The sequence below is a fragment of the Rhagoletis zephyria genome, unplaced genomic scaffold (assembly GCF_001687245.7).
Source record: "Rhagoletis zephyria isolate East Lansing unplaced genomic scaffold, Rhagoletis_zephyria_1.1 Rzeph_scaffold_00656, whole genome shotgun sequence".
Lineage (NCBI taxonomy): Eukaryota > Metazoa > Arthropoda > Insecta > Diptera > Tephritidae > Rhagoletis > Rhagoletis zephyria.
The window spans coordinates 166,203-184,494 of record NW_016157740.1 but is presented as its reverse complement, the minus strand read 5'-3'; the positions used below and the strand labels follow the sequence as shown (position 1 = coordinate 184,494).

Here is an 18,292-nt window from a genome sequence, read left to right as displayed (position 1 = left end):
GATTAGTGTTAACCAGACATTGAGTAACCGGCCCTAAGTCACAACTAAAGCTATTCATAGTCGCCTTAGTTTCGACTTTTCTGGTAAGTACCAACTTAAAATTTAGTTTCGGCTGTGGATCGATCTTTGTAAATTTTAATTGGAGATTATTCAATATTATCAAAATCACCCTCTACCAACTTAATTTTTACATATTTCGTCTGTTTTCCCTTAATTTGATAAAATACTTCTTCCTAGTTACGACTTAGTTGCAACTGCAGCCGAAACTAAATTTTAAGTTGGTACTTAGCCAGAAAAGTCGAAACTAAGGCGACTATGAAGAGCTTTAGTTGTGACTTAGGGCCGGTTACTCAATGTCTGGTTAACACTAATCAGCGGTGAAACATTGTTATCGACGTTACCGACTCCCTGTTATATGCATGGAGTCGAAGACGTCGATAACGATGTTTAACGGCAGATTAGCGTTAACCAGACATTGAGTAACCGGCCCTTAGAATAGTTTCGACTTAGTTGAGTACTAAATATGACTATGAATATGCGCCTATATAATTAAATAAAATTGTGTTTAATAGAAATGTAATAAATCGAGTGGCGTTATGTAAGATGTGCTCCATACATTTGGCGAACTGTTTTTCGCCTTCTCAACGTGCTAAGTGACAAGTTAAGATGACTGTCACCACGGCCGCTAAGAAGCCTGCTGTCTCCGAGTCGTAGCTGAAGTTCATCAAGAAGCAGGTCAGCAAACATGCTACCCTGATCAAGCGTGAACTAAAGCGCTGCTGTGATTGCACTCCGAAAACGTGAAAACTTGGTGAATCTGATGGACGCAGTGAGAATAAGTTGCGCCGTCTGGCAAAGAAACGCGGCTCATTTCCGCGGTATCAACAAAGGTGCACCAAAATTGCGTAAAGTTTTACTATTGTTCCGTTTTCGCCACATTCACCACGAATGGTTCTTCAAATTTACCCATTAATATGCTACGCATTGCCGAACCCTATATCACATGGGGCTATCCAAATATTAAATCAGTTCGTGAATTGATCTACAAACGTGTCCCAATCTCTGACAACTTTGTGATCGAACGCGAATTGCGCAAAGCGCACGATATTCAGTGCGTTGATTATTTAGCGCACGAAATATTCACCGTTAGATCCCACTTCAAGAAAGCCTCCAACTTCCTGTGGCCATTCAAGCTCAACACCAACCGGTGGCTGGCGCAAGAGGGCTAATCACTACGTTGAGGTTGGTGATTTCGGTAACCGTGAAGATAAGATCAACAAACTACTGTGCAAGATGGTTTAAAGAAATTTTTTGGTGTACAAGGTGGAGTATTTTTATTTCAAAAATATATAATAAATAAAAATAGTAAATCTGTTTTTGTTTTTTAACTTTCTGAAGGTTTAAACCGCAAATACGCCAAATGGAAGGAAGCTTATATTCACAATTCCTTGAATAGTGTCGAAATTCCATTGCCGTTTCTAAAGGCCATTTCAAAAGGCTCCAATCCACAAATTTAATTATTTGTGTTGGTTTTTCATTAATGATGCACCCAGAGTTGCATTTACCGTCTATGAAAATATTTTATGAAGCGTTCCAAAATTAGCTCCGAGCAACTAAAAGATGGTTAAGCTTAAGTGAAATAGTTTTTTGTTAATTATTCCTGGTACTTATTAAAAAAAAAAATTAGATTAATATTTATGTATGAAATGAAGTAAATAAAAATCTACGAATACATTTCATGAATATTTTGTCATAGAGCCGGTATTAAATACAGACATAACGGCGTCGGGTGTTGGTCTGGTCGTATATAGAATTAATGCGTGACTTTTTTGCTAATGCTAAACTTTTTTTTATTAATTAACGATGCTTTTTACTAATCAGTCTAATCGTGAGGTTCGCCAGAAATTTTTTCACCCACCCGAGAAAATGAAACTCTTGATAAGGGTGAATATGTCGGAAACTAAAGCAGATATTTAAAAACAGATAACGCTATTTGAAAGATCTTGATTAGTTTAGTACGACAGCATTGCTAACGTAATTTGTGCCAAATTACCGAAAACATTGTAGTCAATTACTCGGAAACTAAAGAAGATATCCAAAAAACTGTTAACAAAAAATCGAAATATCTTATTTTAAAATATATAACTGCATCTTTAACTAAAAACTGTCAAAATGATGCTTACGGAAACTTTGAAAGTTACTGGCATAATTTCGAACCTGTATGTAAATTTTCTCAAAAAGTTAAGAAGTATATTCATATTTAAAGTATATCATTAGCCCTGTTTCCAATTCCATGTAAATAAGTCCCTTCCATAATTTAATTTGTGCATTCAATATATTTCACAGTTAACTTAAATACTAAATTACAAATATTTGAGCAATGACTTTGACACAGTAAAATAAAAATTGGGTATGTATTAATAAAATAAATATTCTAAATACATTTATATTTCGGTTAAACCTGAGATGTTCAAGCGCACTGAAATATTTTTCTATCCATTTCTATAGTGCTAAAATAATTTTCACCACATTGAATTGCTGCACAACACCCTTATTACCGAAAAAGCGTTGCTTGCAACACTGGTCCTTTATAAGGACCAAATTTGGTGAAAAAATTTAGCTAAGTTTGTTTACTGGATATACTGAGCAGTGTTGCCATTTCGGTGCTTTTCGAGCTAGATTTAGCTCTTTATTTTTCTATTTAGCTCCGAAAATCGGGTTTTAGCTCCTAGCTCTTTTTTTAGCTCTTTTCAAATTTATGTAGCAATTTTTTAGCTCCAGAAAGTTTTATTGTATTTGGTATATATAAGCCAAAACTTATGCGTTGATAAAATGGAAAATTTCGAGATGCAGTGTATCCACCATGAACTCTTGGATCGAGGTTAAAGAGTTGAAAAATTAATTAAAATAAAATAATTTTTCTGATAGCGCGGATTTTGTTTTACCTTACTAATTTTACCTTTAAGGAGAGATGGAAGTAAAACTTTCCAGAAAAATTTTGCGAAAAAATTTTTCAATTCAAATATCTTAAATTACAGACTTTAACAGTTTGTAAAGTATTTTTAGTTCACTGTTATAAGTGTCATAGCAACGAATTTTGAAATATATGCACCTTATTTTGGTTTAAAGATTTTTTTCAGCACTTAGGGCCGGGTACTCAATGTCTGGGTAACACTAATCTTCGGTTAAACATCGTTATCGACGTTACCGACTCCCTGTTGTATGCATGGAGTCGAAGCCGTCGATAACGATGTTTGACCGCAGCTTAGTGCCCTTAGGGCCGGTTGTTCAATGTCTGATTAGCACAAATCGGAGGTAGAAGCTCCGGTTAAGCACAACTACAGCTTTATCGAACAGATGTCGAAATCGTCGATAGTGTAGTGGTAGTGATAACCAGAAATTGAACAACCGGCCCTTAGGGCCGGTTTCTCCATCTCTGGTTAACACTAACTCCCCGGTTAAACATTGTTATCGACGTTCTAACTCCATGCATATAACAGGGAGTCGATAAGGTCGGTACCGATGTTTACCGGGGGATTAGTGTTATCCGGAGATAGAGAAACCGGCCCTTAGACTTATAAAATTCGTTATTTTTATTAAAATTGCCGGCACAAATGCAGTTGGGCTCCAAATCTCAAATAAACAAAAAATATTGGAATCGATAGAGATGATTGAGCTGAGTATAACGGTATACTTCTTTTTTTGGGCAAACAACAACAACAAGAATTATCAAAGGTTAAATTTCAAAATAAGCAATTTTTGAAATCAAGATTTCTCAAAAACGAATGAATGGATTTTGAAAATTAAAGCTTACAGACCCTAAGTGCGGCCGAGGCCGCCTACGCAGAAAGGTGTTCTCTGCAAAAGGTGTTCAGTGCCTTTTCTTCGCAACACAGAAAGAGAATTTTACGTTGTGAGGGTTATAATCCCTAAGCGCGGCCACAGGCCGCCTACGCAGAGAGGTGTTCTCTGCAAAAGGTGTTCAGTGCCTTTTCTTCGCAACACAGAAAGAGAATTTTACGTTGTGAGGGTTATAATCCCTAAGCGCGGCCACAGGCCGCCTACGCAGAGAGGTGTTCTCTGCAAAAGGTGTGTTTTTATAATTATTTTACATTAATTCAATTTTTGTAAGAACTGTACAACATATATATAAAGTATGTATACCAAATTAAAGGGAATCAAGTTTCCTATTAAATGAGATCAAGAGATGAGATTTTCAAGATCCATCCATCCGTTTTTAAGAAATCTTGATTTCAAAAATTGCTTATTTTGAACTTTAACCTTTGATAATTTTTGTTGTTGTTGTTTGCCCAAAAAAGAAGTATACCGTTATACTCAGCTCAATCATCTCTATGGATTCCAATCGTTTTTTTTTTGAGATTTGGAGCCCAACTGCATTTGTTCCAAATTTCCGAACATGTAAAAACAACCTTAATCTATGTTCCCATTAGCGTAATTTAGAGGCCAATCTTAATTTACGCATAAATTAAGTACAAACTAAGTAATTTCGCCTTGTAAAGTCTCTCAGTAAATTAAGTTGAAAGTACGTAGTTTATCTTAAAACAAGAACCAAATCACGAACAAATCAGTGTCGGTTCTAATTTTATCGATAATAATCGAAAAAAGTATTGTCCCACTGATATGTCATTGTGTTTGGACGTTTTTGTTTTTAACAATCGCGCGTGGTAGTTTGTAAAATATTTCCAGAAGCTTTCTCTTTTGATCACTCATCTAAAATCTAAAAAATTACCACAAACAACTCAGAATATAAAAACACACGCAATTACTCACATTCGCGATCTCTTTAGGTTAAATAAACAATAACACAGGGTTGCTACAAAGCTGTCAAGAAAAATAAAGAATCGCGTGTATGAACGCACTTAATTTAGTGAGGTATTTTAAACGAAACTAAGTATTTTATGTTGGTAATGTGAACATAGTTTAACGTCAATAAATGCTCAACCTAAACAAAAATATGTAGCTCCTCATTTTAGCTACTATTAGTATTATTTAGCTCTTTTTTCGACCGTTTTAGCTCCAAACGAAAGTCTTTGGTTCTTTAAATAGGAAGCAACGAAATTGCCAAAAGCAAAGCAAGAAGGTTGAAACGACGCATGTGTACTCGTCCCTTTTCTTCTCACCCCCTCTCTTTCACATGCGAGCAGAATTGAGTTGAATTAATTACTTGAACTGTGTAAAAGCAGTCTTAGAACGGACTGTGTACATTGCACACAAAAGTCGATGCATCAAATACAAATGTATCGAGTTCTCGATGTATAGCGGAAACATCGGTTTTATTGGATACATCGAATAGCATTGATGTTTTTTTTTGCTTTCCTACTTCTAGTAAGGTTTAAGTAAACAGTTGTATTCCTTGTTCGTATAAGACAATTAGGATATGTTTTCAAGCTCAATGACAACACAAAGGCTTAAATTTGTTGAGTGGCTTTATACATATAGTAAATGCATGTATAATGTAAAGGGCAACATAAATGTCTATAAAATTTGCAAACCGAAAAGGACTACGACTAAAGGAGCGATATGTAGCCCAAATCTAATGACTAAATGTAATACCAAAGAACCAATAACCGATTTTGAAGAAACTGCAAATTTTAAATTCAAAACTCTGTTATATGATGAAAATTCCGACAATGTCCTAGCCGAAATCAACTCTTGCGAAGATAAGAACAAAGTAATTAATATTATTTTCGTTTTATGACGGCAATATATAATTTGCATTATATCGTGAAATTTTCTTTCAGTTGTCGGAGTTAATAAAAACATCACATCATAAATTAAATCATAAACATTTTATACAGTGCATTCTAGTTCTCAAAGACCTTTGCCGAAGTATTCAATACGATTCTGAAGACAAATTACTAGAAAATATTTTACATGGGTTGAAACCTCATGTAAAAGCGATGAATATAGCGGAACAAAGCTGTTGTTACCTTTATTTACGCAAATTTGAGATACCAAACGAAAATACCGTTGTTAGTCAGCTGCTGGGCAATGCTTTGGAAAAAATTGCGACTACACCAGATAATCCAATTGCTTTACCTGCATTATCTCGCCTGGCAGTAGGTATTAATACTGGAAATGACTTCCACGTACCGTCAGTCTGTAATCACTTCATTCCTCATGTAATGTCTCATATTCAACAATGCAAAAACGAGGACGATTTACGTTTGATTTCAGTTTGTCTAATAAATCTGCAGCCTTTGATTACAATTGATATTTTAGAAACATTTAAGGCGAAGATAGATGATGTACTAAAAAATTTTACAATCGGTGCGGAGAATCAAAGGACTGTATTAAAATTGCTACATTTGTTGAATCATCCAGCATGGTCCCAACAAAACGGGCGTGTTATTCGCAATCTGTTATTACTATTGCAACCGAATTTATCAAAGTTAAGTATCTCGGACCTTAAAACCACCAGTACAATTTTCGGTTATCATTTGGAGCCTGCAGCTTTAGTTGCCCCACTAAGTTCATTGATGAAGGATTTAATTCATTATCAGCATAAAACTGATCTAATCGCTGCATATATGCCATTTTTAGAACCACATCAACGGGAACCTACAGTAGATGTTTTTAAACATTCGATCTCTACTTCAGAACGTTTTCCAAGTCTTTATGATGATGGGGACTTCTTTCAAATAATTCGTGCTTTAAAGATATCTGATGCAAGTATATGTGATGCTTACTGGTCTAATGTGCTAACCTCAGTCAAAAGCATTGGCCACAAGGAATCCGATTTACGATTTTTAAAACACTGTCATCGGTACATGCATTTTAATAACAACTTAGGTGGTACATATCGTTTCATACCGCTAGAACGGCGATTGTGTCAATTGGCTATGGAAGCAATTGAAAACGATATAGCTGCCCGATTGCCCTATAAATTTGCACGTTTAGCCTCTTTTGTGCTAGCATATGGTCATACTCCTTTTGGCTGGAAGAAGTTTCCCAATGTACTACTTTCTAAAATCATATCCATGTCCTCTCAGTTCAGTGTAAAGGATTGCTTCTATCTAAGCCGAGGCATACATATTGCTTTGGAATTACGGTAATGCTTTTTGCTTAACTATTTAATTAAAAAATAAATAAAAGTATCGAATTATTTTTAGATTTCGTAATACTACTTCGTCGTTGCTAGTGATGCAACTCGCCACTTTAGATAGTGTTCTAACAGACTGTGTTGCGAGACATCTAGAAAATAATTCTTTGTCAATATTTGATTTAAATACTATAGTAAGAACCCTTGGATATAGAAAGTGTACGCTATTAGATACAACTTTTATGTGGATATTAATGATTATCTATTTTATACTTCATATTGCAGCTTTCAAAAATAAAACGATATACTATGAAGCATTGGATCGGTACAAACAACTAGATTATAAAGAAATCAACTCACGCACGATAAGAGAAATGGCTTTTAACTTCAACGCTGCAAATTGTTCTGTACCCATTGCTCTGGAGGCAATGTTTAGGTATATTGAACATCATCATGAAGTTGTCATTGGAGATACTGTGGAAAAGGTTTTAACTTGTGCATATAATCTCGGGTATGCGCCCCAATCTAACACAGCGCTTTATAATGCGGCTCTGGTTTTGAAACGGTAATCAATATTTTACTCTTAAAATAAGCTTCAGTTTACAGCAATTCAAAGTATAATTTTAAATCATTTAAGTAGCCGCCGCTGTGGTTTAGTGGTTAGCAGTGCGTGCTGCCACTCTGCAGGGCCCGTATTCACGCGCTGGTCAAAGCAACATTCAAAATATATTGCAAAATGTTTTTTTTTTCTTAACAGCGCACGCCTCCGGCAGGCAATGGTAAACCTCCGAGTGTATTTCTGCATGAAAACAGCTTCTCATAAAATTACAATTGCCGTTCGGAGTCGGCGTAAAACTGTAGGTTCTTCCCTTTTATGTGACGACATTAAGGCGCACGCCATAAATCGGAAGAGAAGCTCGGCCAAACACTAGCAGGATGTATAAGCGCCAATCTGTTATTATTAGTTGCGTTCTCTAACTCGCAAGAAGTTGGAAGAATTTACAGGAATTTACCAGAAAGCGATCCCGTATTCGGTTCTCTGGCTTCTTTTGCTTTTTGACAGTTTTACAAGTTTAAACCCAGAAAAGTTGGGGAACGCAACTATTATTAAGTTTCGGTCCTGGCAATAGAAGAATTATAATCGCAATGATGAATTTTAAATCTGTTTTAAGCATTGCATAAAGCCGATGCAACCTTCGGTAAGAGGAATGAATTATTAAATCAGTCAGATCTATGTGCATCAAATTCTGTGCTATGAAATAATTCAGTAAATTTACAATAATTCGAAAACGTCTGGACAGTATTACAAACCAGGGACCGTAACGGTTATGCTAGTTATCAAAAAAGTTAAAAAATAATCGTTATTTTCTTTCTCTTTCTTTTCGGTCAAAAATAAAAGTTAACACTTGACTTTTATTTTTTCCGTCAAATAAGAGCAGATGAGCTCAAGCAACGACTGTTGACAACTGGCATTGCTTGAGCTAATCTGCTCTTTTGCCAGACTGCCAGGCAAAATATACCACTAATATTATTATTATTATTATTATTATTATTATTATTATTATTATTATTATTATTGCAACATATTTTACAAATGAATTTGTAAAATACTACATGGTGCGGGCGACGAGGCCATTATGCACCGGTGTTAGTTTAAGTAGTTATGTTTCGTCTAACAAGTTGTGGCTGTATAGCATTTTTTTGATTACGGCGATGTTGTCTTTTTTGGAGCAGTCTAATAACTCCCGTATTTGTTGGTGACTCTTAGAGATGGGACAGTGCAACACGATGTGTTCAACAGTCAACGTTGTCAGGCAGGATGTGCAGGAAAGTGGTTCGCGTTTAGTGTGCAGGTGTTTGGTTGAGAAGAGTGTTGTCCCCAGTCTGATTCTGGAGAGCGTTATGCAGTCCTGCCGGGAAAGATCACTGTCGTAGTTTGGTCTTCTGGGCAGATTGTTGTGCTTTTGGAGACACGAGTTTGAGCTACGCCAGACATTTAAATTGTTTTCTAAAGCTTTAGCTGAATAGCAAGTAGTTATTATTGAGTGTAAACATGGGAATTCATATACTAGTGGGAGAGTCAGCGCTTCCTTTGCTGCTTGGTCGGCGGCTACATTGCCTGGTATTCCCGTGTGTCCTGGTACCCAAAGGATTTTTGTTGGGTTTTTTAGTTGACTCAAATTCAGCATATTGTACTGCTAGCTAGAGCTTTGGTTGCACCAAGGCTATCTGAACATATAAGTGTTTTACGATTTTGCTTTGCTGCGTATTCGATGGCCCACTGGATGGCACTCAGTTCTGCGTGAAATATTCCGGCGTGTGGTGGCAGTATACTTTGTTTCACAACGGAGAAGTTGTTTCCCCCCATTTTTTTGACCACTGCATAGGATGTTGCTCCGTCTTGAAAGGAACCATCTACATATAATATAATTTCGGGTGAAAATGTTGCAAATGTTATTCGGCAAAGTAGATGCAAATATTCTGCAGCACAGGTGTTGTTTTTGGTGTGACTGCTGAGTTGGGTGTCAATTTGTAACCATTGGTTGTAATCACTTTGCGGTTGTTGTGGCTTTTCCGGAATAGGCAGTTTCAAGTCGAGCAATAATTTAATAGTGTTTTTAATGCTACACAAGTTACAGCTAGAAATTTCATTTTTAGATACATTTATGTGTTTCCAAAAAAGCTCATGTAGGCTTGCTTGTGTTGATGTAATTGCTTTGGCCGCCAGTTTCACGGCGCTTTTCTTACGCGTGTCTTGGAAGTCTTGATAACGTGCTTCAACTCTAAGGGCATCCAAGGGAGTTGGAGGAAGGGCGCCAATAGCTGACCTGAAGCATTTGTTGACGGCGGTGTTGATTTTCCTTACATTATTGGCGGATGTCCATCCATAGATTGTAATGCAATGTTGTAATATGCCATTTGTTAGGGATTGGCATATGTTGAGGGCTGTTTCTAAATGTGGACCTTTTTTACGAGAGCAGATAAGTTTCATGAGATTGTTAACTTTGTTGAGTTTGTTCACAACGTACTTCGATTGTTCATTCCATAGTAACGTTTTCGTAAATACAACCCCAAGAATTCTAATACTATTTTTGATCTGGATGTTGTTCCCTCTCAACTTTAAGGTGGTCACTGCACATTTCTGTTTACGGCACACGTGTAAGGCTTCAAGTTTGCTAATTGGCACTATTTCGCCCCTGCTTTTCGCCCAAATGTTGATTTTATGGTCCAAGGACTCAATGTGGTTTCCAACCTCCCTTTGTGGGCCTGAAGATATTGTCAAAATGTTATCCGCGTAGATTCCGAGAAAGTCTAATCCTTCAGATTTTTTGAGCTCAACAGCGAGCGAGTTTGTGTAGACATTATATAGAACAACGGAGAGTGGTGAACCTTGCGGTAGCCCGTTTTCCAGGGCGCGTTTATGGGAAAGGTAGCCGTCTATCCGTGTTGTAATTAGTCGGTTGGATAGAAAGGATGAAATTACTTGCAGTAGTGTTTTCGGAATGCCCCATTCGTGAAGCTGTTTGATAACAAAAGTATCAATTACGCGATCGAAAGCCTTCTCTAGGTCCTCAGACAAAACGATACTATGCTTTTTGTTGGCCATGTTTTCTTTTAACTTGCTTTCCAGTTGATGGCAAAGAGTGTGCACGCCGCGTTGGGTTAAAAAGGCGTGCTGTTCTGTACATATTTTATTTTGCAGACAGGTCGTTAATCGTTTTGCGATTATTTTCTCAAAGATTTTGGAAATGACGGGTAGAAGTGATATGGGTCGATAGCCTTCTACGCTATTGGGGCTTTTTCCAGGTTTTGGGATGGGTATTAAAGTAGCGTGTTTCCAGTCGTGTGGCACCGTACCGGTTACTAGAATTTTGTTGTATAATCGACATAAGCGCTTTTGGAGATTGGGTGAGATATTTCTCAACATTGAGTAGGTTATTTTATCCATTCCGGGGCTGGACCCTTTGGCACTCTTTAGGACTAGATGAAGTTCGAATGTTGTAATGTCTTTGATACTGTCTGTTAAGCTAGGCTTCTGGTCGGTTAAATTAGCAATTTTAAAATTGGTTTTTTCTGTAATTAATTTTGGGGAGAATTTGCTGTTGGAGCTAACTTGACTCCAGTTGTCTGCTAGTTTGTTAGCAATATCTACAGGATGGGTAAGGACAGTGGATTCCAGCATTATATTTGGAAAGTTTTCAGTATTACCAGCTCTCAAATTATTTACCTTTTTCCATAGCACTCTGATGTCCATGTCGGGGTTTAGCGAGTTGAGGAAGTTGCTCCAACATTTCTTTTTGGACTCTTTGCAAGTCCATTTAACTTTGGCGCATATTTGCCTATAACTGGAGCAGTTGGACTCGTTTCTATTACGTTTAAAGCGATTCCATGCTAGATTTTTTTCTTGAATGAGCTTGGCAATATCTGAGTTAAACCATATTGGATTGCATCGCTGTGGCGGCTGCCTGTTATGAGGAATTGACTCATTAGCTTATCTTCGGATAATACGTTTGATTTGGGCTGCTTCCCTGTTTATGTTGTTGGATTCCTCGTAATCGTAGCAGTACCGATCGGTCTTACTTTCGAACAAATTCCAATTAGCTTTTTTGTGTATAAACTTCGGATTGAGACGTTTGCAATGTCTCTCTATGCGATTATATATGAAAATTGGAAAGTGATCGCTGGCTACTGGTTGGGGTAGGCATTTCCAGGTGAGGGTGGCCGCTAGATCCGCAGAGGCCATAGAGACGTTGACCGTTGTGAGTGTGCCCTTTGTTGTGAGCAATGTGGGCGATCCGTCATTCAANGAGGCCATAGAGACGTCGACCGTTGTGAGTGTGCCCTTTGTAGTGAGCAATGTGGGCGATCCGTCATTCAATATAACGAGGCTTCTGTCATCTGAGAAATTTTCCCAGATTATGCCGCTGCGTGATGTGTGTTTGGAGCCCCATAGAGTGTTTTGTGAGTTGAGGTCCCCGATGATCAAGTGATGCCCTATGCTGTACTTAGGGATATCATTGATCATCTGCGGAGTAAGATAAAGTCACATTCTTTATATGCGTTAGTTATATGAAGTTGTGCGTTCCCGTTTATGGTTACAGTATGAAATAACAAATTGTTGCTCGATGTTTCGTGATTTTGCACGTTAATAGTTTGCTTAACTAGGATCGCTACACCAGATTTGGCGTATGAATAATCTTTGTTGTGACTATATATTGTATCTTGGTAGGTGCAGCATGTTTATATTTTGGTCAACTATATGTGTTTCTTGTAGAACAATGATGTCGGGATTATGGTTGGCGACTAGGGTTTCGAGCGCGAATTTATCATTTATATAGCCCTGAATATTCCATTGGAGTATGTTTATATTTAACAGAAAGTTCATAAATATTTAACTTAGAAAAAATTGGAATTAAGTTGTGGTTTGAGTTAGTTGTTTATCTTCGTGTGTCTGTGTGGCTGGCATTGTTTGTTTGAGTGTTTTTGGCGTAATTAAGGCATTGAANTTGACTCGATGCCAGCCCTGAGTAGGAGAATACGTAGTGAATGTAGCCCTATGGACGGACAACTTCTGAGATACTTCGCCGACCTAAACGGGGTTAGATCGCCGAAACAACAGCCATTGGTCGGGTAAACCCGAGTCATTCCGGTACGTAGAACCGGCTGCCGTGGGAATGGGTACGTAGAACCGGCTGTCGTGGGAATGATTGTGTTTGCATCTTTTTGTTGGGGTTGAGGCGGTAAGTTTGATTGTTGTTTAGTAGAGTTAGGATTTGAGTAGTTCTCTTGTGGGATTTGGGCAGCTGAGCTGCTATTTATGTTGTTTTTTTCTGTGTTCGAACGAACTTCGTGTGAAACTGTGAGTGAACTGGCATAGGATTGAGTAGGGATTGTGTTGAATGTGTTGTTTCTGTAGAATTGTCTGGCTTCACGCATGGAACATTTCTGTTGTATTTTTATTTTTAGTATATCTTTCTGCTGCTTATACTTCGGACATTCTCTGGAGTAAGAGGGATGGTTGGCTGAACAATTTGCGCATTGCGTGCGCTTGCAAACTTCTGGGTCGTGAGGGGGGAGATTGCAATTGGCACAATTTGGCGCGTTATTGCAGCGTTTAGCTGTGTGGCCGAGCAGTTGGCAAGATTTGCACCTCATGGGGTTGGGGATATATTCTCTTACTTTGGGAGAATACCATGATACGTCAATTTGGTCTGGTAGTTTGTGGGTGTCGAATGACAAAAGCACTACACCACTAGGTACATAGGCGCCGTTGACATATTTTTTGAATTTATAGACGTCGATAACGTTTTGATTGTTTAGTTCTTTAATTATTTCTTCCTCTGGTATATTATTCAAACAAGGAGCGAAAATAGTGCCTTTTACGGTATTTAGATTGATATTTAGTTGACATGAAATTGGGCATACACCAGGTAGCTCTTTAGTGCGGACAAACCGATCCGCTATCAATTTGGATTTCACTAGCACTAGTAGGTTACCGTCTCTTGTTGGCTGTATTTTAATTATCTCTTTGCTTATCGCATGCAAAGCTCTGTTAACTACAAAGCAAGAGTAATCTGACAACGGTTTCGATTGTTCACTTGCCGACACAGTTAAGAATTTTGGTGATTGCTCTACCACTGGTGTTAAAGCCGGATATTCGAGTTTATCTCATATTCTACGTTTCTTCACTTTTAGGCTAGGGGATAACAGAGCAAACCTATTGGGCCCCAAGTTTGGAGGCCCGGGGGCCATGGTCCCGTAGTAAAAAGTTGGTTATAGTTATTAAATGTTTAACAGATTGAATCAAATGTATTAGTGAAGAATTTGGGGGGAAGGAAGCAGAACACGTAAACGCGCACTGATATGTATAGTAAATTGTCTCCGAGCTTAATAACCGAAAAAAAACCGACTTCAACTCCCATATAAAAAAAATATATATATATATATCTCATGATCCACTGATCGGATCTCAACCAGATTAGTATGAGACCACCTCTGAGACACTACCTTTCCGATGCAAAAAGAATTATCGAAATCGGTTGACGTGGTCCAAAGTTATGCGGTAACATACATAAAAAAAAAAAAAAAAATATTCCGACGAACTGATAACGTCCTCCTATTTTGAAAGTCGGTTAAAAAGTGCACATCCTTTCAACTGCAGTTTTCTATCTTCTCTAAATATATTGAGTTTCTTTAATTTGAGCTTTAAATTATTCACCTACTAGCTTATACCCGCGGGTTTCACCCCACGTTTTTATATGTACAAATATGAAAAATAATTTAATGATGTTATATTTTATTTCGGTGCCCATTTCGTTATAGCTCGTTATATTTAAGCGAGTAAAGGTTATGAAATTATAAAATCTCATGTGCTCTCTAGGCATACGAAAGATATCAATCACTCTAAGTTTACCTTAAAATGGTTCCAGTGATTCGACGCGTGAACGTGTAAGCTTCTTGGAGGTGCCACGGCGGGTTCTAATATTTCCAACCAGGGTTGTTGCGAATATTCGCATTCGCATTCGCAACTGCGGAGCTTCCGCATTAATTTTAACATTCGCATTCGCTTTCGCATTCGCAATAATCAATGCGGAGCTTTTGCGAATGCGAATATTTTGCAAGTGGACCGATAAAACGTATATATGGCAAAAAAATTACATATTGTAGCCAATATTTTGGTCGTAGGAGTATTTGTGTAACAAAACTGGTCAAATGTCATATTTATCAACTTTGATAAAAATGTCTTTAAAATATTATTTCTTAAGCTATATAACCGAGCTATCAATGGGCAGCCATAAAAGTTCCCACTTCTACTTGACCTTTGGCGAACGTCAAAGAGAACATAGTCCTTTTAATAATATAATTTTTCTGTGCTTTAAATATCTGCTTTGGTTTCTTTCTTTATTATGATTTTTTTTGGACCAATCTTAAAAAAAAACTATACAAAAGAAGAAAGTGTACACTGTAATTCTTAACAAAATTTTCGTGATTTGCTTTTGATGTTATAGGCGGCATACACGGTGCGTCTGACTCGTGAGTCGGTTTGGATGTGTTTGTGAAAATAAATATGTGTTAGTTACACCAACATGACTCCCGGCATGACTCTGAATGATTCAACAGTGTGTAGTCGAAGGCGAGTCAACACGTACACAAATGATTCGCGAGTCAGACGTACCGCGTATGCCACCTATTACATTTATTCGTTTGAATAATTTAAAATGAGGCTCTTTGGGGAATTTTTTTTTAGCAAAATTTTAAAACCAGTAGTTTTGTTTACTTGTGGGATAATATTTTTTTCATAGGGATATACATTGGATCCTTGGCTAAAAACTTCTGTGGTAAAACTGTCTTTTTTGCTATTTAAAGTCAAAGAGTAAAAGCATAAAAACACGGCAGCGTTGATCTGGATCAACTCGGGAATTAACTGCAGTTTATCCGGATTAAGTCCGAGTAAGCTTTTAAGCTTTTAGCTCCTTCAATAAGGACTTCCAGTAGAAATGATCAACGTCTAACTACAAAGAGAATCGATGCTCAAATAATTAAAAAGCTATAGGTCTGACCTTTAATTAGATAAGAATTACGAAACTATCTGTTATTCAAATGCTTATAAGAAAACGGGGTGCTTTAAAAAAAAAAATAACAATATTCTGATCCGATTCGGCTGGCAGCCACGACTTTGAAAACAGAATTTTGTTCAAAAATAATAACACAGGTTTACAAAAAAAAAAGCTTATGCATATTAAACCAAACCTATATATCCCTATGTTATTCGACACGCTGAATGCGAATCCGAAGTCCGTTAGTCTCCACCACGTCAGGTTCGTGGTCAGTTGAAGGTCAAGTAGGGAAAAATTCATTGAATAAACCTGAAAACTCATATACATAAGGTTTTACATTCGCTGAACCCGAATCCAAGGTCCGTTAACCTCCATAATGTCAGCTTCGAGGTCATTTGAAGGTCAAATAGGACATAAAATGTATTCAATAAAATAAAATAAAAATAAAAATAAAATTGTTTTTGTTGTCACTGAAACCGAGTATGGAAGTCCCTTGATTCCTCAAGGTCATCTGGAGGTCATGCCCAGGTCATCCCAAGGTCAAATTCCGATGAATTTTATTGAATTTTCAGGTTTATTCAATGAATTTTTCCCTACTTGACCTTCAAATGACCACGAACCTGACGTGATGGAGGCTAACGGACTTCGGATTCGCATTCAGCATGTCGAATAACATAGGGATATATAGGTTTGGTTTAATATGCACACACTTTTTTTTTTTTTGTAAACCTGTGTAATCTATTTTCCATATCCATCTATTTAGCTCGCTATAAGCACAAATTTTTCAAAGCAGTCGCAGAAGAAAGTATTAAAAATGAATTACAAAAACTAAAATCGAAAAGTGCTCTAAAGTTACAGGTTCTCCAAATTCTGAAACAACATGAAATATGTATCTGGTTTGGCTTGTAAGCGCTGTTTAAACAACGATCTCGCCATTATGCTAGCTTCTAATTGTTTTTTAAAAATACTTGACATCCGCATTCGCATTCGCATCCGCGGATGTTAGCTGTTAGATATTCGCATCCGCATTCCACATCCGCAACAGCCCTGTTTCCAACTAAAATTTAGTAAATTGGCCTTGATAAAATACCACTTCTCCTTACTGTGGAAAATGCTTCATGAGAGCTTTAGATTATAAGGTCGAACTCGGCTCTCCCTTTTCCACTAAATGAAATTTTTTTTGTCAGCACTTATAAAATAAATCTCCATAACAAATTTAAAATATTTCCAGAGATTTTCTATTCTTCCAGAGATATGTATTAAGAAATTTTTAGTATGTATGGGAGGCGACATGCCTTTTTTAATAACTCACATTTTTTCCATGAGCAATTGATACATTTTGCATACACAACTCCATACCAGTATTCTTCCACAAACACTTCCAGGGATATGTTACAAGAAAAAGTAAATTTGTACTGGAAGTGCCAAGCCCCTTTTTCTTATAACCCTAATCTTCTTCCATGAATTTACAATTGATTTTACATACCCCAGCACCAAGTCCCAGTACTCTACCATGAACACCTNGAGATAAGCAGTATAAAACAGTAAATTTGTACGGGAGGTACCATGCCCCCTTTTCGAATAACGCAAATTTTTCTCCATGAGTATGGAATTAATTTTGTATACACATCTCGGTGCCAAGTTCCAGTCCTCTGCAATAAACACCTCCAGAGATATGCAGCCTAGAAAAATCTATTTGCATGGGAGTTGCCACACCGCCTTTTCCAATAACTCACATATTCCTCCATGAGTATGGTATTCGTTTCACATACATACATATATATGTATTTCCATACCAAGCTTGAGCACTTTAACCCAAACATTTGAAGAGATATGCAATATGAAACTTGCAGTCAGTAACGTCAAAAACGTAAATTTTTCTCCGTGAATATGAATATGATTTCACACAGTGTTGGCAAAATGTTAATCTGATTAACCTTCAAAAACTAACGATTAAAATGATAATAGCGTTTGACGATTAAAATTAATTAGTCGTAATCAACTGTACGATTAATGATTAAATTTTTTTAATCGTTAATTACTGGCTGCGATTACGATTAATTTATTTTAATCATTAATCGTTCATTCAATGAAAAATAAAATATGATAAAGTTGTCTAGTTTGTCTGAATTTGAAACCAAACACCTGGTATAGAAATTATTTTGTGTTTTATGATTATAAAATGCACATAATACAAAAAATATAATTATTCTTATTAGTAATACATAAACTGGGAACTTTTACAAACCTAGTTTGTAAAACGTTTGTTGGTATAAATCTTAATGAAAATGCAAATTGCTCAGATTGATGAGGAGACCCGACTTAGCCATACCGGATTAACTTGCTTTGTGTAAACAGGAAAATTCCAGCATAAATTAATTAATCACCAAACCCACTTGATCAAATTAAGAGTTAATTATTAAAAATTAATTTTTTTAATCGCGGTTACGATTAGCTGTTTAGTCTGATTAAAATTAATCATGATTAACTGTAATCAGATTGAATTTAATCGAATTAACTAATTGATTAAAAAATCAATCGACTAATGCCAACATTGATTTCACATACATATCTCTATACCAAGTTCCAGTTCTCTCCCACAAATACTTCCAGAGATATGTATGTAATATGAAAATTCCAATTTGTATGGGAGGGGCCTTGAGTTATCGGA

General features: G+C 36.8%; 1 protein-coding gene across 3 annotated transcripts in view; it reads left to right on the top strand.

The window, feature by feature from the left end:
• The first annotated feature begins 5,285 nt into the window (after positions 1-5,285).
• LOC108360933 (uncharacterized) overlaps positions 5,286-18,292 on the top strand; it is a 117,986-nt gene continuing 104,979 nt past the window's right edge. For all 3 annotated transcript variants that reach the window (XM_017613407.1, XM_017613405.1, XM_017613406.1), the window contains exons 1-4: positions 5,286-5,692; positions 5,763-7,072; positions 7,134-7,282; positions 7,349-7,628. In XM_017613407.1, coding sequence (XP_017468896.1) covers positions 5,399-5,692; positions 5,763-7,072; positions 7,134-7,282; positions 7,349-7,628 — 2,033 coding nt within the window. In that variant the 5' untranslated portion in view covers positions 5,286-5,398. The remainder of the gene's footprint in view (positions 5,693-5,762; positions 7,073-7,133; positions 7,283-7,348; positions 7,629-18,292) is intronic.